General features: G+C 33.3%; 1 protein-coding gene across 2 annotated transcripts in view; it reads right to left on the bottom strand.

The window, feature by feature from the left end:
• Positions 1–21,798, bottom strand: part of LOC126740951 (transcription factor AP-4) — a 67,297-nt gene that overhangs the window by 43,486 nt on the left and 2,013 nt on the right. For both annotated transcript variants that reach the window (XM_050447151.1, XM_050447150.1), the window contains exon 2: positions 14,568–14,736. In XM_050447151.1, coding sequence (XP_050303108.1) covers positions 14,568–14,736 — 169 coding nt within the window. The remainder of the gene's footprint in view (positions 1–14,567; positions 14,737–21,798) is intronic.

Raw genomic sequence — 21,798 nt, 5'->3', positions numbered from 1 at the left:
CGTCGGGTACTTAAATCAAATTATTCAGGAATTGCGTGAAGACGACCTTGACCGAAAAATAGAATTTTGTGAGGACAGATAAATTACGTATTACTCTTGAGATGTTTTCAGGAAAGGACGCACATCCTCAGTATTGCAATTATCTTAAATCTATATTGCTGCTTTGAGATTATTTTATTTTTCTGAAGAAACTCGTTTAATCTCTGTCTTATATCTTTTACAAGACAGTATTAAACCCTCGATTAAACCCCTATAAGAAATTATTCCGCAGTAAACGCCCTTTGTCTGAGTAAAAACTCCCACTGTGGATAAATTTACCCTAATCAAAATCTGTGGGTATAATCTCATAGATAAAATCTGGCAGAAAAAATTCAAAGCCCAAGCAAGAACAGACCTACGCAAACATCGAAATAGGGCGTCGTCAGCGTCCGACGATCCCTTTACTTCGGCAGTGTGGCGTCGCGTCGATGTGAGGAGCCATAAAGACGTCTGCACAGCGTTGCCAAATGGAGCGGAAGCTCCAGTTTGCCAAACTACACCTCCACATCCCTCTTCCCCCCTATCGAGCTCTAGTTTTCCATATAAATAAGCCACAAGTAAAGCCCGACGCTATGCGCCGTAGGGATCAATTTGATGATATTTCCGGTCTGGATCGTTGTCTCACTTTGTCCTCCGGATTAAAAGTGTCAAGGATTTTTTCAATCAAAATAAAAAAGAAAAACTTTTTTAAATTGGGATTTTAAACTTTTAATGTAGGACAGACAGTTTTTAAGAAAATAAAATTCATGCTTAAAAAAAGGACCTGGTACAAGGTTTTAAGTACAGATGCAAAACATTAGTAGTTGTTGAACTTTTGCACTGGCAAAAAAATAAAGAAAAATCAACAAAACATCCACTTCTGATATTTTGAACATATTTTGCCCATATAATAATCAATCATAATAATCATCCTGAGAAAATTCATCTTTCCAGGCGACAATAATTCTTTCCCAAGAATCCCGCACCCTCACACCTAGATGGCCTTATCGCGCCTTTTCGCTATCGGCGCATACCGTTTCGTCTTTCCTCACCTTATATTTCGTTTTTCTGACCAATTGTGCGTACTATCTGGTAGTGTTGTTTCACTATCGATCCCGTGACGTCACGGGGATTTCGGCGGTTGCCTGGACGACCCGAGCTACATCGATCCGACTCACCGTGTGCGGCGGTATCTTTAACCACCCCCACAGCACCCCACTCACGCCCACTTTGGTCTGACCGAGAATTTAATACGATTTTTATACGGCGCGGTAGTAAAATGTGCAAGGGTAAAATTTATAAGGGTTAGGCATTACTTGAAGGAGTTTTATTTTAATTATGGTCTTGTTTAATAAATCAGAAGTGGTGGTTTTTTTTAACGTTAGATATCAGATTTATGGGACATTTGGAGGACATTGATGTAACAAGAAATCCCTCTTTACGAAAAAAAAATCCCAAAAGAACGTTCATTTGGCGAGAACAATTACTGTTAAAGTAAAACAAAATATCAATATGCTTAACAACATAACCTATAAACAATTCAAGGGTTAAAAAAGGTTTAACGAGCAAGACTTTTTAGTGCCAGCACGCTTTTCTCAGTAGCATCAAATTCAGAAATTACTGCCTAAACTTTGATTTTTTTCGCGGAACCCAAATATCGGGTTAAAAAATACGATAGGACTAAATACATTATACAAAGAAATAGATGTTACCACAAAAGACATAGAAATACAGAATGAGGAAGATCTCATGTCGGTCCCTAGTCCATCAAAGAATGATGAGAATTAATATACACCAGATACCAGATCTGGGGTGATGGACATGCTAAGTCGACCCAATTCCAAAACCACTTTGTCGATAGGAGAACATCTAATCAAAAAAATATATAAAAGAGTAAAAACCCACACATACGTGAATTTAAGCTTTTATATACCACACCTAAACACATAATGCATGTAAAATGTTGCTATTGCATAATGCTAACTTGAATTGCATGTTGCTTGCTAACAGAGCGAGAATAGTTTGTGATATGTTGTCTCAACGTGTCACTAGACACATCCTTCATTGAGGTACGGGCTTGGGCGGATCAGAAGACCTGAGTCCGTTAAAACGAGGAGATGAAAAAGTTTGACGAGTAGCAAATTTAGCAAGCACAGTCTAAAAATTAACCAGTTTCTAATAATTTCGCTTTTACAGTCCTATCTTTAACGAATCATAACATACTTATATTGTTGTCAAAATTGAATCTGTTGTCATATAAATTCCAGTTCCGTAATGTGCTAAATAAATTATTCTCAGTTAAAATCAAATCCTCGTAGACACATTTCTGTTCCCGGGTCATTATTCCTCCTGCAAACGAAATTCCGCAAGGTAAAAGCAACTTGCCTTGAAAGAACAATAAATCTCATAGGAGACAGCGCGTATCTGCACAAGTCAGAGGGACCAAAGTGTGTTTTGGAGAAAGGAATATTCTGTATATTGCCTTTAATTTCACTATGGCAATAATATTTTGTGATCTATCTGAGGTTTTTGACTGTGGAGGTTGCTGTCCAAACTTAAATGTTAAAGGCTACTGGTGTTCTGGAGAAAGGAATATTTTTTATTAAACTTGAAGATTTGGGGCCCTGGTTTGTCTTGAATCTGGTCTCGACGGTATGGGTCTGAAGTTACCAGATTAAACTTATGAATATGAGTTGATCTGTGTTTAGCTAACAGATGAATATTCTTCATAGGTGTTATTTTAGTTGACAGAAAACTTGATTAATAGCCGTTCTAAAAAGTTCAGATCATGGTAAGAAGTTTGCTAAACATTAAAAATCATATCCTATAGTATGTGCAACAGAAACCTTTAAGCATGGCATCGATGCAATTCACGCCTCAAAGCTAAAACTGGTTGCTGCTAATAAAGTATACGTTATGGTCTGGTAAATCCAACGCCCTGATCTTAATCGGATTGAGAATTTATACATAGAATAAGATTTATACAGGAAACCGCTAAAAAATTTAAAAGAATAAGCAAAACTTAAAATCAATATCCAAAGATAAATCAATAGCAAAGGATATACGAAACCAGAACTTTGAACTTTTTCCACTCCAAACAATATAAACAAATTAGTTAAGGTTCTAATGTTGCCGTTGTTGCTAGCCTCGAACGGCACGAGCAGTACGAAGGCCTCGTGGAACTTTAAAAATTAAAAGCCAGTAGAAAGTAGGGACAATAGCTCGCGTACCTACCAGACCGACAAGGACTTCGTGCGTTAAACTTGACTGAGCCTTCCTACCAATGAAAGCACGAGTCGTGTAATGTAAGGTGCGTTGGAATGGGCTTATAAAACGGTGTAGAATAATTACGCTTGAGGCAGACAGAGTAGTAACTACGGCTCAGTGTTGGCCAACTAAATTAACTTCTTGGTTCTCTCAACCTGATCATCACTACTACACTACGCTTACTATATGCCTGTCACTGCAACCGTAATAGTAGAGTAGTAGATCAATTAAAAATTAACACTGGCTAATGGACCGAAGCGTCCGAGCCATTATAGTTTCGAAATCGATAGCATATATTATGCAAATTTTGTGGACCATTTACTCCCCTAGTAATTTGGATAGACAATGAAGGCGTAAAGGTTTAAAAAAATTAAATTGAGCACTAATTTATGAATTTGTTTTTCAAAAGCTGAGTATACTACCTTCTTTCGGTTATAACTATATTGCAAAACCAAGATTAAATACAAATAGATCGTCTAAATAGTAATATTGCCATCCAAATTAACTGTTAAATGGTGCTTAAATACAACATCGTCTAAGTAGTAACATTTCGATTCCATTCCGATTAAATGCGGGCTACTGCCACCACATCGATCAAACCAAATCAGCATGTAGTTTTTCCAAATATTATACCAACAACAACAATACCGATATCGGTTAACTTAACTGAAACAAATTTCCGATCCCCCTTTGAACTAAATGCGTAATTCTACAATTTCCAGCGGTAACAAAATCAATAACGCCGCCCTTCAGAATGAAACGTTGTAAACAAACACGACGTTTCAAATATTTTCTTTCTGCCTCCGCATTAGTAATGTTCTTTTATTTCTTTTGCTGCGTCAATTTACGTAAATATGAAAAAATTACAACCTGTCAGTGATACACGGAGCACCGGCTTTCCTGTAGTAAACCTAAGGACGCGTGTGTAGGGGAAGGAGAGGGCGCGGTGGCGCACAAATCTGTAGCAGACAAGAGAAGGGTGTTGCAACAGCAACGGTCGTCATGGCAACGGCCACGTCCCCAATATCAGACTTTTCCGAGCGCGCAAGGATCAGATTCTCTAACTTGCCGAGTTTTTAGGGCATTTTCTTTCGACAAAGTTTTATTTTACTTGCTTCCACTTTTTAACATATAAGAACTAAATGTTCTAATGTAGTAAGAACTAAAATGTTCCCTAGAAAAAAAAATCACTTTTTATAACGGTGCTAATATACAGGGTAGCGCATCAAAAACGAAACAGAAGCATTTACTGGCATTTCAGTTTCTTTTTTGGAAAAACCCTGAGACCCGTCTATTTTGTTTTCGAGAGAGCCACAGGTCTAGTGAAAAATCACATTAGTACGTGCAGCCTCCTGGGCAAAGGTGACACCACCAAAATCAGTCCGCTAATAGAATAGCACAAATATTTAATGAATAATATAAGAACAGTAACGTGCATCAAAAATATGTTCTGGAAATTGTCGCTAAATTTCGGAAAACTGAACGAATCTATAGAAGGGGGATTTTAGGAGTTTTATGTAGATCCTACGGTAAGTACTAGCAAATTGGATACTTTGTGTGGTGTTAGTCGACGTAGTAATCCAACGGATTCTAAAGGCTCAGTTTTCATCCGTATAAAATCCACCTTGTACAAGAACTTAATGAAAATCAATAACCAAAGATAAATTGATAACTCTGAACACCACCATCACGAGTCAATAAGAAATGGCCGTCTCCAGTCCAACTAACTCAGTCCCTTCTCAATTTTTTCCTGCCTACCTAGAATTATTGAGATGTTAGCTAACATCTCAATAGCACAGTTGATGCAATGCATTTCTGGAAAAGCTTTACTTAGGCCTGTGAATGTTGAGATGTTGTTGATTTCTGAGGAGTTTCTTTGAATGTAGGAAAAACTTAATTATTAAGCTTCAAATTATGTATAGACCAAATGATTCAGAGAAAGAAATTAGATTTTTTAAAATGAACTCCGTACAGATGCTATAAAAGCGGCTTATTTTCGCTTACTTACTCAGTTTTCCTCTTGCAGATGAGAGTTTTTAGGTATGTTTGTTGAATGGTAACTTCAAGGTTCTATTAAAAAAATTAAAGATACCAAGACAATGCTGTCTAATTATTGTAAAAGCAAATCAAAACTGCAGTCTTCAAGTCTTTAGGAACAGAAGAACGGAACATATTTGAACATGACATATTTATGAAAAAATATATTTATTGAAAAACTGAACTATTAAGCTTCAAATCTATATATTCAGAAATTGGAAATGCATCAGATTCTTATAAACTGAGTAAGAAATTGGCTAGTGGATATTGTGCTGTAAGGATTTTTTCAAATGAACTCTGTACAGATGCTGCAAAACCAGTTTATGTTTATCAAATGGCTTTGCTTTTTGGGTGAGTTGCAGTAAATACCTACTTAATACAGTTTTTGTCTTGCAAAAAGAGCTCTAACACTAGATGCTAACACCACACTGCCTATTCATTATAGAAGCAAGTCAAAATTGCAGGGTCTTTGGAACACATCTTGAAGGCAATGTATTTTCTGCCTTTATAGATGACTAAACCTTTACAATCACTACTTACCTTCATAGTCTTATTGATTTTATATTATGTATCATTAAGACATATTTCAATTAAAATCAGAAGATCCTCTCAATCGGTCATGTGATTGGTATGTCTGTTTCTTTTCCACTGGGTGATGAAAAAAAAAATTGGTCAACCTATAGTAGGACAACAAAAGGAATAAAATCAAATTACATAACTCCTTTCTTTCATTCGACGCAGACCTCGTAAGTACCTAATCTGTTACGACGAATCGAAAAACTGATAAAAGACGGGAAGCTCTTAATCTATTTCGAGATGTTAGACGAGCCTGAAGGGGAATAATAAAAGATTCACCAAGATGTGGAAGGAAAGCCTACGCTAGGGCCCAGTTCAAAAAGCCTTCGGCCAATTCCGCACCAGGTCAGGATGGGTTGGGTAGGATTAGAGACGTAGTTATATAGGAAACCATCCGACCGAAACCAATGCCGTAGCACGACGCTAGTGTTGCTACGGTCAGTGGCTATATCTTACTTGGTGAGAATGTCTATCTAGCGTAAAAGAAAAATACGTTAAACTATAAAGCCCTAAGGTGAGGATGCTCAGTCAGTTATCAAATATTTTCTAAATTCTTATATGGCATTAATTCTATGAGGAGATGCTGTTCCTTTTGCTTTGATTGCCACTTATTCTTCAAGGAATTCATAAAATACTTGATCAGTGTTTTCACATTGTGAATTACATATTATTATATTTTCACTTCTTTGTTGTTCTTTATGGTAAGATTCCTTCTTGCTATTTATAAACGCTCAGAGAACGTCTTAATATTATAAAATGGCCTTTACCTTCGTTCGCGTATACATTTAAACCGGTACCTGACTAGACAGACGAGACGTTCGGTTTCATTCCGAGGACGAATAGTTTTTTTTTCACCAAGAACCGTGGCGTGGCATTGTACTCTTTGTTTTATAAAGTTTACCCAAGGTAACCGGGGTAGAGATCGGCAGCCGAAAACTCGTTAATTGGGTCGATCATGAATAGGTATCGCTTTTGCAAACGGGTCTTGGGTTTTTGTGAAATAATTTAATTAGGGAGTCAGCTGAACGTTTTTTTTTTCCTTTAAATCTTTGTTCTGAAAAAGCCTTGTTGCTCACGATTTTGTCAATAGAATTGATTATTTTAGGAATGTAGCCGTAGAAGTTTCAGGATTGATTAAATTCAATCAATATACTTTTTTGAGCTTTAAGTAATTTAGTATTTTTTGTTTTCCTCTGTAGTAAATGTATATGTTACTCGTATGTAAAAAGTCCTTTGATATTTATGGGAATCGTAGCTTAAGCAATGGGCGAATTAACAAAATACCATTTATAAAAAGGAATCATTTTACAGACTTGTTACGTAAAAATCAATCGACTGCATAAGCAGGAAGAAATTTTTAATGTATCTGAGTTTAAGTACCTCAATTTACTTTTGCTACATAGAAATGAGAAATGCATTAAAAAAATAGGAGTACGTAATTAAACATATTTCTTATTTTCCTAAAACGTTTTAGGTTAAAATGTGTGGCGTGTTTCTGTTTTCATGTCAGTAGAGTCAAAAAACATCACACTCTGCTTTTTCCCTATTAACAAACGGCTGTGCTCGTTTTAACTTGAGGCTAATGGAAGTTATGACGAGGCATATTTTCTGAATAGATCCATAATGGCTAAGGAACAATCCAGTATCAAACATTAGGGTGTTTTGCTTTTCATTTTCGTTCCAGGGGGCGTTTAGTTGCTGGACGTTTTAGACAAATGAACTGTTGATTTAAATATTCTAAAAAAGCCGCTATACTGTAATTAGTAGATGACAAGAAGTTCTATATTTTGCAAAGTTCTGTGTATAAATAAATGGTTAATAGTGTCAAAAAAATTGTAATTTATCACAATTTGTTCTAGAATGAATGATGTAGAATGAACCGGATATGATAATTATTTACATAATTTATCATATCCGGTTATAATAAATTATGTAAAATTCCATAAAACTCTTTACTTAGTCCACTGTACTCAATGAAAGAAGTTGTTATTGATTCTGAGCTTATAGTTTCAATTGTGCTAGCGGTGAGTCAACCTGAAGTATATGAAACCGTTAAAATGATCCAATAGTAGCGGTCCTTAGGGCACCCCTGGCAAAATAAAAAGTTAGCAATAATCAAATTCCAATTAAATAATAATCTGTATCCTCTTTGTAGATAATCCCGACAATGCTTCTAGACGAGTCTCACTTACATTGTATAAATAAAAATTACCTTTCTAGGCATCAATGTATATGTAATTAAAAAAAGGTTGTTAATTCACTTCTCCCATGATGTTAAACCAAAGTAGGTGTTTAATTGATGTTTAAAGTTGGATCTGTTATAATCAATTTCTATAATCAATTATCTTAATAAAATGAATACTATAGTTGGTAGGTATTCATCAACATCAGGCTGAGTCGTAAGCTTTTATTAATGGTAAAGTATCGGGTCAAGGATAATATTGTTGATATTGTAGATGTAATTAAGGTGAAGAATGCTGCAAGCTCGATTGATTGAAGATGATTATTTAAATAGTGATGTAATACTCCATAAAATAAAAAGTAACTAACTCTGTTTAAATGTCTTAATCTTAACTTATATGGAGATTAACCTAATATTATATATACTAATAGTACCAGCGTGTTGTCCTGAGATGAGTTGAGCTTGTAAATCGGTAGAACTACTTAGAACTCTTAATTTAGAGATTACTCTAAACATGTAATCTTAAAGTATATTTACAATGCTTTCACTTTTACAAGGGTTGTACAATTTATTACTACCCTCGAATATTATCGCTTCATATATTTAATCAAAGTAGAAAAAAACAATAAACGAACACCGTTATCTAACCGATCACAACATGGCTGCCACATTCGCTAAAATAGTCAACGGCAAAGTATCAATGAATTCGTTGACGTCTACTACCAATGCAGGATGCTGATTGTATTAATCACGCCTGGCCTCAAGTGGGAGTGTAAATTTAAGTGGAACAAGTCATTCATAATAAAAATATGCATTACTGTTGTGTTAGTAAAAGACGGACGTTTAAATTTAAATATTTGCGGTTCGGTTTGCATTAACATATAATGGATAAAGCAAGGATCACGTGAGCGATTAAGCCCACACAAAGAAAGGGACTTATTTAATAAAAGCAAAAAAAAATGTTATATAGTATGTTCAAAAATGATGGTAATATGGTGATCTCCGAAGCTTTTAGAAAAAGACAACCGGTTAAAAGACAAAGTTTTAGGTTTTTAATTTTTTTTTAACATCACTGTTATTAAATGAATAAAATATTGAACCTTTTGTGATTTTCATAGTTTCCTTTTACGCTTCTGAGGTGTCTTTTAGCCATCGGCGGATAACATGCAAAATTCTAAAAGGAAAGTCGAATTTTAACTTCAATGAAAATCTCTACATACTGACACAAAGATTTGCGAAAGCCGAGAGACCACAAGTCTACGGGGGCCGATACAATCGGCGGCACATGAATGAACTCTATCTGGGTCACAAAACTCACGGGCAATCGGCACTCGAATCTCGAATGGCGCATTTTTTACCTCATCTGTTCACACGAACGTACGTATGACACCAAATCAGAATTAACATGTGCGGAAGACTTTTAAAAACAATAAAAATAGCAGGATTTAATTTTATTACGCTGGACGTTCCACTTAATCCCGCAATGTGTTATTTGCTGTATAGTCCAGTAAATGAGGGATTTCAAATCCGAATTTTTCTGAATCTAAATTAGGCATCAGGTGGTAGAAAATAGGTTACAGTGCCGAGGCCTGGAAGAAGAAAAAATATATTTGCATAGAATTAGGTATCAATTCTAAGTTATTCGTGGTCAAAAATATAAAGGTTTCTCGAAAAAAAACGACTTTTTTCATCAGTTTCTTTCAAATAACTCGCACAAGGTGGCTGTTTGAATAGAACCTCGGATTATTATTTTTTGAGTCAACGTTTGCTCTTAGTATTCCCAGGTTTGAAAGAATTACGCACATACCGGCATGGGCAATGAGAAAATGTCTTATAACTATGGACACATATATATTTTTTATATTTAGAGTGAAATAACCTATTTCCAATTTTCCTGACCTAGTAAAGTGCTCTCTTACTTTTATTTTTAATACATGGATTGGTGAATGCGTCTAAAAATAATGACGTATAGACTGTTTCATAATTCATTAAACTGAATAAGGTATTTCTAAAGCATACTTATTTAGATCACCTCAATGCAGGATAATGATATAAATAAAGTTCAATAATCACGCACATTTTCACCACTTCACATTTAGAAACAAAGAATTATTGAACATATGATCGAAACACCTCATTCAACTTTTTCAGATGTTCATCTCAATATATATAGGGGATATCTCTTTAATCAATATCCATACAATAGCTGACAACATTTTTCCATATAAACTAGGACTATTTATAAACCACGGCCAGGACAGAAACAAACCAGGCCGTGTAAATTCCCTCTAGCTGATCGTCTGGGCCGCTAATTATTGTCTGCCATGACCTAGTTTACTTCAACGATGTAATGTAGATGCGCATCAGAGTATCCTAGCCATCAAAATACAGGCAACACTGAATTGTTTACTATGTTTGCTGTGTCTTTGAAAGGTAACATAAATCTACATTACCAAGTACATACAAGCTTATATACATAAGGATAAAATAATATTAAATTGTTGTGAAGAATGGGTTTCTTGACACACTGAAAGTTTGTCACTAGAAAACGATAGGAAGTCGATAGGTTGATCTGAATCTATTCTATAGACAAAAAATTTAATCTATTTACCTAAATATCTTATCAATTTACTTCTGAGATTCAATTTTGCTGAACCAATTGCAACTCTCATACCATATATCATTCTACTGTTAAAAAAAATACAGACCATAATAGAATATAATAATTTGCAATGCTAAAGGTATTCATGTTAGAAACAGCTGTTTTGGCTCTCGCTTGGCTGCGCGTCGCGCAGAATGAACTGGTTTTCAAGCTTTCAAGGTAATATTCGTGAATAACTCACTATTATAGTAATAATAAAATTATTATGTATCCAAGTCGAGGAGAATATACGTTGCTGCGGCATAGCAAAATAGTCGTTGCCGGTGTGTTAAATGTTACTTTTGTCCAGATTACTCGGAACGCTTTGTTTTCACGCACGTGTTAAGATTGTTTTGAAGCTGGCACAAATATTGTAAAATATAATAAGTTATTTTGTCAATTTTCATATTTCAGCGACCTCTAACCTTCATTCCAGCTGATTTTACAAATTCCTAATGCAATGGAAATTAAATCAGAGGCTTTTGACTGATTTCGAACCTTATATTGCGTAACCATTTGCTACCAAGTAGTTTTAATGTATATCATTCTTGCTTTTAAAATAATTAGAAGACTTCATATTTTGTGCATCATCTTATATTCCAGCTAATTTGACAAATTCTCAATGGAATCGTTTCTATTTAACATCAGCAAAGCTATTTATAAGCATTGGAGTGCCACAAGGAGCAGTTGGAGAGTCCATCCTTTTCTTAATAATATATATAAATGAGCTTTCTGAGGGGGCAAAATTCACTTTCTTTGCTGATGACACAACTGCTTCTTACGCTGTAGATTCATATTAGGAATCACTATTTGGATCCATAGCAGCACAGGATAGGACTGAATATTAGTTTTGCATAAACAGACTACTTTTAACTAGAGATAAAATGCGTCGGGTGACATTCTTTATGAGAGATCTGTCACATGTAGAAAATGCATCAGAGGTGATTGGACCCAAGGCTGTAATATTGATGGTCTTTTGGGGAAACTCAACAGGGGCCTGTATGTGCTCAGAAACCTCTGTAATTGTATCTCTGCTGATATGTCAAGAATAGCAGACTTCCATTTTTCATTCCCATCTTTCATACGCAATTCTTATCTAGGGCCATACAGCAGAGGTAAACAGGGTTTTTGGCTTACAAAGGCAGTGATATCTGGTTTAGGTTACAGGGACGATTGCAAAAATTTTTATGTTGGTCTTGGTCTCTTCTGACAGTGAGGGTCACTTTGCTCACAGGGGTGTCCATGACTACAATACTTGTGCAACAATCAATTTGGTACCTGGAGGAGGTGTCGAGATGGTCCAGGGTACCAGGCTATTAAATTACCAGATATGACTAAGGTTTTACAAATTAAAGATTTTAAGCAAAGGGTGAAGCATTATCTAATTAACAATGCATTTTATTCTTTTGATGAGTATTTTAATTAAGATTTTTTATCTTTTTATTTCAATCTTACATGAAAAATATTGTTTGTAATTGTTTTACCAAACTTTTTTATTTAACTGCTATTTAATAAATATAATTTATCTTTTTTTGATGTATGTAAACTGTATATGTGATAGCATGAATAAATTATTGAGTATTTTGTAGATTCTATTTGACCTTTCAAGCTAATTCCATAAATTCTTAATGCAATTTAGATGTGATGACGGGCTTTAGACTGATGTAGAACATTAAAAAGCATAATCATTTAGTAACAAGCAATTTTCATCAATTCCTACTTTACTGAAAGTATTATTTCATATTCACGTTGAACAAGCTATGAGCTGAATATAATACAGTTCTACCTCTTTTCCTAATTAAATTTTGTGAATTCCTCGGAACGGTTTGTTTTCATGCACGTGGTAAGACTGTTTTATTCATTTCACTGAATCTTTCAATCCTCCAATCAATATAGCATAGGATTTATAAGATTTTTTGTCACGTAAAATAGTTAGACGATCTAGATAGAAGATACTTTGTAGATTTTCATATTTTAGTTGATTCTTAATTTCCTTCCAGCTAATTCCACAAATTCTAAATGATTCAAGATGAGATAAGAGGCTTTTGACTGATTTAGAACCTTATATTGTGTAACCATTTGCTATCAAGTAGTGTTAATGTACACCTTTTTGCTTTCAAAACAATCAAGAAGATCATTTATATTTTGTGTATTCTCATCTTCCATTCTCGCGGATTTGACAAATTCTCAATGAAATCATTTCTATTTTGTTGATTCTGATCTTTCTTTCCAGCTGATTCCATAAATTCTTAGTGCAAATAAGTCTATTTTGCAAATATTTTCATTATATTCATTCATGTTTAACACATTATTGATTATGAGATGACTTCAATACAGTTCCCTATTTTCATATTATGTATATTTTGTGAATTTAAGAACTAACTCTTTGAGGTCAGCTGTATTATAGTAGCCATTTAGGCTCAAGCATTTTTTAAAGTATCTATACTTGGGAACTTCCTGTTAATAGTAATATTTAGTGAGTTCCACACATTACAATATGATTGCCTTGTATTGAATGGATTATCAGATACACAAATTACACTTCTTTTGGTAATTTTATCGGATAATATCTCATTTGACTAAAAATTATAGCACTGTTGAGTAAAAATGGATAATTTTGATAGCATATGAATATTTTTAGATGGATTTTTTAGGTTGGTTTCATGAGAACTAGCAGAATAAAAAGCTGAATCCACATTTATATAATAAATAGGGGTTGAATTGCAGAACATCACTTGTCTTCAGTTAAATATTTTTTTAAAACCTTTAGAACCATGACCTCTTCCAACATCACCAACTTTACAACTCCTGTCAGAAATAAATGACATTTGGCTAATACCCCATTTGGAGCTTAACAATGCCAAGTTGTTGTGATGGTTCTGGGTCTTGCTTTTTTCAGTGCTGCCCAATATCAGAACAAATGCTTAACAACCATTTCCAATGCTCTTTTCATTTTACTGTCCCATCAAGTTTAGCTGCCGACTATAATGGTTAAGTTTATTAGTGATATGACTAGGAAATTTCATGGTTTAACTTGATTCTTGATGGATCCCTTAATAATCAAACATTTTTTGAACCCTTAAGGTTGATAATGCTGAATTCAGGTGACAAAGAAGTGAATCAAACTTATCATAATGTTGATTTGACTGTGATTCTTGTCACCAAGTATGAGTTTTTATCACCAAGTATGTCACTTGTATGAGTTTGATTCACTTCTTGGTTACTTGAAAGTCAGAAGAACTTATTTGCTTATGATTACTCTATTTGGTCAATGAGAATTTACATGTTCTAACAAAAAAAATACTAAAGTAGTACTTAAATGTTGACCCTTAATGAATCACTATCACTAAATATATTTAGAATGATTAATAACACATTATATACAGCTCTGATTTACAATTTCGTCATTTTTAAAATCAATTTCATAAGAGCAAGATATTGTGGGAAGTCCAGCCCAAATTAAAATTAAAGAAAGCAGTTGAATTGACGCAGTAAACATTTTCGCGGTGAACGTTCTTTTTTCTTTATTATTCTACTCGAGTGACCGTAATGTTGGTTAATTCGCTCTGCAAATAACCCGGCGCGACGAAATACTTATTTTTAACTGCGTAGGAATAATCAAAAGAAACCAAACAGCTGACTAAAAAGTATTCCAACCGAATCTTGTACTGTAAGCGTGAGTTCTATCTTTATCAAGCAACTAATAACGTTAATGATTTGGTGTTTGAAAAAAGGTTTTGAATTGGCTCTGCTGATGAGTCAGTCCTAAAATTATAATTAATATTAAACATGATAGATTTGGCAGAAACTTTTATAAAATGTTGTTGATGGGCTTCATTGACTTACCTTGCTTAATTTTTCTCCTTCGTGATGGGGCAACAAACTGCGTAAAGACTGAAACCCGTTGTTTATTGACTGCATGCGCCTGCGCTCATTACTATTAGCAATCTCACGACGCATTCGTTTCTCTTGGTCCATTGATACCGTTGGCGGCTCACCACCCTTATTTATGCGGCTGTAAATATAGAGAAATTACAATATATTAGCGGATTGGGTTACATAAATATTCAATAAAAAAACATACAATTATTTGTGGACAATAAATAATAAAATCATCCCTAATTTTAAAACCAAAAACAATAAAGAAATTACTTACTGTAAATACAAGTTTACTACATTATAGATTATTAAACTATAAAATTTATTCAAGGCCCATTTGCAAACCAGATTAGCCCAAGGGCCTGACCAAAATCACCTCTCTGCCATGACCTGCCCCTTTTCATTCCCTATCTATCCAATAAGAAGAGGTAATACAGCTTGTCAGGCAACCCTATTTTATGATCCAATACACCTAGTGAAAAATTTCTGCTCTAAAAAGAAGCCAAGGGTGGAAGAGATTTATATGCTGGATACCTACTAGGGTGTCGGCACAGGTCAACCATTATAATTTAATGTTTTTATAACCACCATGTTTTCAGAGAAGATTATATATATAAATGTGAATATCTATGCCGTTTAGAAAACAATACATATTTTAATTCCCACTAAGTAATCAATTATAAGATGTATTTGTCATTCAGTAGGGCTCTTTAGGTTCATTCTTTAAGATTCCATATGGTTAATGGCCATTAATTAGATAATAGATTTATCCAAAAAAAGCAGTACAGTTCTGTTCCAAACACTGGAAACACTTGGACAGGTCTCTTCCCATTGTGGATTCTAAAAAATATATGTATCACTAAAATGATAAAGAGACTTACACACTAAGAATATTTATTCTGCATGATGCCATATGGCCCATCTTGACTCACGAAATTAGTAAAATTGAGGAGATTATAAGAAAACAATTTTTGATTAAGACCACATCAACCCAAAAAAGCAACATTTTCCCTCATAAACTGTTTCATTAAAGCTTTTCCTACTTTGGTTATTAAAAGCTCTTCCTAGTATCAATGCTCTAAAAATAAAACATAATGACATAGATACTTCATAGGCATTGAGAGTGGTCATGATCTTATGTTAATGAGTTGTTTAACGCACCACCCACTAGTCTATTTAGATATGATAAATCATTAACATATGCATATGTATAGCAATACCCAACCATGTATAGTCAAGATATACCTGACTATAGTAACCTTACTTGGTTATAATCTATTTAAGACAATTACCATTTATCAACTCAAAAATTTTCATAGTGTTGAAAAAAACAGAGACCACCAACATTGCTCTGGCCTTATATCTGCTCATATTGGCAAGCATTAAAACGTATTGTATTCTCAGTGATTTGTAATTGCAGCGCCACCTTACGTAAATAATTTCAGAATAATTTTCCGCCTGGTACGACCTAGGAAAACATTCTATTACTCACAATATGAATGTATGTAGCAATTAGGATAAAAATAGCATGACCACAAGTTATTGCGCTGCAAAACATGTCCATCAACTTTGTGGTGGCCTTCAAAGGTTGTGGGCAATTTTAATATGTTAAATGTAATGAAATGAGTAATATTGTTGGTAGAACATGCATCGACGATAGCGGTTTGAACTTATTTTGCTCAAGAAATATCTTAAATGATACTATATAACCAAGATATCTATCTAATTTGTTTCCATGGAAATACATAGAAGTGAATATCAGCTGAAACAAAATTAAAATTAAGGGCTTGCTCAAGATTTAACCACTTAATTTAAATGGGGCTATTAAAGATTAAGCCAGATTTTATTACACCCATATTTCATGGAAACTTCTTATCCAAAAAACCTATTACAAATTGCTGCTATTTGGAGGGGTTCTGAGCTGTCATCCTAAGTACTTTAATGTAATTTTTTTTCTTTTTTGATTATACTCAACTAGAAGGGGCGTTATATTATTATTATAGATTAACTATAAAAAGCAATATTAATATAATCAGAAATTAGGCTTAATTTATATAAACAGAAAAAAGTACTTTTAAATGAGTTACATAAATTTAATGGTTACCAGAAGGTATGTAAGCAATTTGTCATTCCGCTCCACTCTGGAAAAATCTATATGAACTGAAGTAACACACATTATAAAACCCATTTGGTTTTTCCCAGTAAAAATTGCCGACATCCATTTCCCGGCCACACGCGGCGTCACGTGGCTTTTAAAGCCCCTCTATGTGAAATATAAGTAATGGAGAACAAGCCTGCAACCATTGATAATGTATCTCTTATTTTGCCAGAGATTACCATAATCAATAAAGAAAAAAAGCTTCAAAGATGAACAATTTTAAACACAAATATGTCGCTACCTCTTTAACCAAATCTATGCTTATAACCAGCCCATGTATAGCAAGGGTAAAAAACCAAAAAAACAGTAGGGATAAATAATGAAGTAGCTGTAGGTCAGGTAAAATACAAGTAGGTACAAAGAAGGAGAGTAGAGCAAAATGTGTTATACAAATCATTATGACAGTAATGATAATTGCCTCTTTGCCACAGCAGGCCTTACTATACATCTGATTTTAATATTTCATATAGATCTAAGTATAAGGACTGTTTCATAAGGTGCATCCATCCATTGAAGCGAATTCTGCATATCTTGAGAGAGATGAATAATTTTATTTTAAAACCCGAGAACCGGTTTAAGTTCTGCTAGCTAAAGGAATTTGTGGCCTCAAGCATGCAGAGATAAAAAAGTATCATTTACCTGGCAAAAACCAGTATTATACCCGTTTAAGGCGAATTTATAGTTTGCTTACTAATTTTATGATTTTTTAAGTGCCTGGCTGTTTAATTTTCTTATATTAGTTTTTGGTTTGCAATGACTTTCTCAGACGACGCTTTGTGCGACACTCAAGCATAAAATAATCATTTTCATGTATGTTTTATGTAACTTGTAACTGAAACTGTCAAACTGAATAGGCCAGTTATTTTTTACTGTTTATATAAAATAATCTTTATGATTTTTGGTCAGAATTTAACCCTGTGTGTGTATTAATATATTTACATATAGTATGTTGTAACTACAAGATGTTTTTCATAATTGCTATGAATATTACAAAATTAATTAAATAAACAAATAATTTTAACTCAAGGATTAAAAGAATCTAAGTCTGTGCATTCTGAAGACTACCCTTACAAAATACTCAATTTTTTATAAAAATATATAAATATACAATTACATTGGCTCTCCTCTCAAGCACAAAATATTGAATATGTTGGATTGATGAAACAAAATTAAATAAATGTAGTAAAATAAAAAAAATGTAAAGAAAATATATTTTATATTGAACTTATACTAATTAATTAAAATTATGGTAGGTATAGTAATTATACAGTGTCCCTCCAGCTACAAATCATTAAGACTCAATTTTAATTTAAGTTAGATTTAAAAAAAAAGTTATTTACAAGTTTTAGACTGTGATTTATAGCATAAAAGTTGGATGTTATCCAAACAGATTCTATGCCATTTTAAATTCTAGTATTGTTTTATCTGTGCCATTTTTTTATGCACATGTAGAAGTAAAAAAGTATTAAAAAATTAATATTAAATTATCAGAAAACAAACTTTAAAGGAATTGATAGACATTTTTAAACAAAATTTTCATGATATGAAAAGAATCTAAATGTACAAACTACCTAGATATTATGGCAGATGATCACCTTAAATGGGAACAACATTCATAAGTTTTATAAGCTATGTGGGTTTTTAGAACATCATAAGTAAAAAAAATACTTGTCATGGTGTATAGAGCTTTTATAGAACTATTATTGACCTATGGTATTCTAGTAAAAGGTGGAATGTACATAATTATGTTATCCTTTAATGATCAAAAATGTTAAAGCAATTCTAAGAAAGCCAAGGCTGCTTCCAACTGATCAGTTGTACTCAAATGATATGTGCAACATTCCAGCTCTGTATAAACTAGCAATAAGCAACTATATATACATTCAAATAAGCAGAACTGATGATCCACTATAGTGCCTAGTGAACAGCAACAATATTTGAATAAGCAATAGCTTCATCAGTTTAACCGCCTGCTATTGTATATTTATTGAATTACTGAATTACTAGTCTGATCCCAACAAAGCAACTAATAATTTTAAATAACATATTTGAGATCATAAAAGTCCATTAAACATAGAGATAAGTTAAAAGTAGCACTCTTAGAATATCATAAACAAGTGAAAAATTTCTTCCAAAATAAATGATGCAAATAAAGTTCCTTTTGATGGTTACCTAAAAATGGCTAACTACTACAATAAGTTGCAGTATATAATACAGCATAAGTTGTCTTATTATTAGAAATTTCCTGTTAGACAATCTTTGGTAAATAAACAGGGTGAGTCAAATATCACATCAATGTATTTCAGTTTAACGACAGACCAGGAGATTGCCAGATACATAGATTCTTTAAAAAATAAGTTGACACCTGGACTGGATGATATCCACAAAATTAATGAAAATATCAAAACAAAATATTTCAGTTCCCATAGCTCATATTCTAAATTTAACTTTTAAAACAGGTATAGTTCTGGATTTATTCAAACAGTCCTTAATAATTTCAGTTCATAAGTCATGTTCAAAAAAGCTGATTGAGAATTCTAAGCCAATTAGTTAAACTAATAATTTTGCAAAACTAGAAATGTTTAAAAGACAGATTATTAAATTGTTTTAAAACATTTAAATTCCTCTCGAATGAACAGTTTGGCTTGACGTCTGAAATTTTTAATAGGCTAAAACAAAAACAGAAAATGCTCTGCTAGTTTCCTCAACTTCTCAAAGACCTTTGACACTGTTCCTCATAACTGAGTGATTAACTCTTTGGAACAATATAGTGTGAAAGGTCTGGTGCTCAAGGTTTTTGGAATTTAATTATTATTATTAATTAATTTATTTATGCCAAAAAGTACAAACTCTTACACAAGTCAAAATACAGAAATAAAAAGTATTAAAATTAAAATTACAATAATAAAACCCATCCAGCAACTCTATAATAAGACAAGATAATCCACAGTTAAAGGAAAAATTTATCAAGAAATAAGCATTAAGCACTAAGTAAAACTAACAAATATACAAAGCCAACTTCAACAGAGATACAATATAAACGTGAAGTGAAGAAATTCCTCAAATGAGTAAAAAAGGTTATTAATTAGGAAATCTTTAACTTTATTTTTGAATATACAAAGTGGCAGAATCAATACAGAGGCTGGCAGGGCATTAAAAGATTTCACTCTGTAGTGTGAAACCCCAGGTCTTGATCTGGAGAGTCAATGGACAGGTGGAATTAAGGAATCAATATTTCTGGTAAAATGTTATGGAGATTAAAACTCACAAACAGTTTTAATCTTCTCCTAAAGATGCTAACATCATTAGCAAAACATGTGTCAAGAGTAAAAATAAAGAGTTTTGGTTAGTGGTAAAACTGTCTCATAATTTGAATGTCACACCAAAGGTTCCAACCATAGGACTATCCAATTAAATGTCAAACCTGTCATTTTGGTATTTCAAAATAGGTCCTAGGTGTTTAAAAAATAAATAAATTTGATCTACCCTGTTCGGGAAGCATCAAATTCATGTACCAAATTTTAGTCCACTGCCATTTACACTGAAAAAAAAGTCCTCGTAAAGTCATTTGATTCAAGTATTAAATATTTGGGACACGCATTGTAAATGTAGCTAAGATCCCTGACTCTAAAAATATGTTAATCAACAAATTCCCACTTATCCAAAATTCTATAATTAAATTGCAACTGAATAAAAAGCAATAGAAAACAAAAAACTTTCACATAAAAATCAAGGAGTTTGTTTGTGGTGATATCAATTTATTGTCAGGGGACCTTTGAACATGTCTGGGTGATAGATTTTAGGCTTAAAAAAAAAGAGGCATTTATTCCCAACAGGTTTGTTACCCAATTAAAGGAAATAATTTAAAAAAATACCAAAATATGTATAAAAATGAAAAATCAAAATGCTTAACATTCTATGTACTTAAACAGACTATCTATATACATACTAGAAAGACTCTGAATCACCTATTTACTTTATACTTTCTATATTGGACCTTAAACTGTCAACAAAAATATCGAACCGTTCATGTAAATTATTATTAATATAATTCTGACACATTATATTAATAGGGGATTTAAACAAAATATTAGTCCTAGCGGGATTTACATAAAATAATCTATAATGTCTAGAGTTTATTCTTGGTACCCGAAAATTTAATCCAGCCAAAAGGGTGGGATAGTCAATCTTGTTATGAAGAAGGTTATATAAGTATTTTATGGAAAGAATGGCATGAATGACGACATCAACGACTCTCTTCTATCAAAGCTAACACAGGGAGTAGTACCCCAGGGTTCTATTTTGGGCTCTGTGTTATTCCTTTTGTATGTTAATAACTGAAATGCAAATATATTAGCTGATCTAGATAGTCAGTTCTCTGATGACTCATCGGTGCTGGAAAGCGGTTCCACCCAGAACATGATCTCAATAAAATGCTCTCAAGCAGCTGAACAAATGAAAAAATGGTGTGAAGAAAAAAAACTTAAATTAAATACTGAAAAAACTGGCCTGCTTACATTTTCTAAATTCAAAAAAGACACATCACTCTATGTAAAACTTAATGGAAGGTCTATAGAGTGTTTGAGCAGTATTAAATTCTTGGGACACTTGGATGGATGTCTTAGTTATGAAAAACACATAAATTACTTAACATCAAAACTGAGCAGCCTCTGTGGTCTTATTCATAGACTCAGGGATCAACTATCAATAGAAATCATTAAGATTTTTTACTTTTCAAACATTTAGTCAGTGCTGAATTATGACATCATGTTTTGGGGTAGTGGGAGTGGTAAGGGATGCCCAAAATATTTTAAGGCGCAAAAATGAATAATTTGGTGCATATTTGGACTCGCTCCCAGAACATCATGTGGGGAGTATTTTGATGGTTTCGGTGTACTTACTGCCCCATCACTATGCTTCTTATCACTTGTGATGTTCATTAAGAAGCATCCTCAGTTATTTCCAACAAATCAGGATGGGTACTCACAAGACATGACTCCCATAACAAGAGACAGAGAAGCTCTTGGAATACCTGCACAC

Source organism: Anthonomus grandis, chromosome 10, assembly GCF_022605725.1.
Source record: "Anthonomus grandis grandis chromosome 10, icAntGran1.3, whole genome shotgun sequence".
Lineage (NCBI taxonomy): Eukaryota > Metazoa > Arthropoda > Insecta > Coleoptera > Curculionidae > Anthonomus > Anthonomus grandis.
The sequence above is the reverse complement of the archived record's forward strand: the minus strand, read 5'-3'. Positions and strand labels throughout refer to the sequence as shown.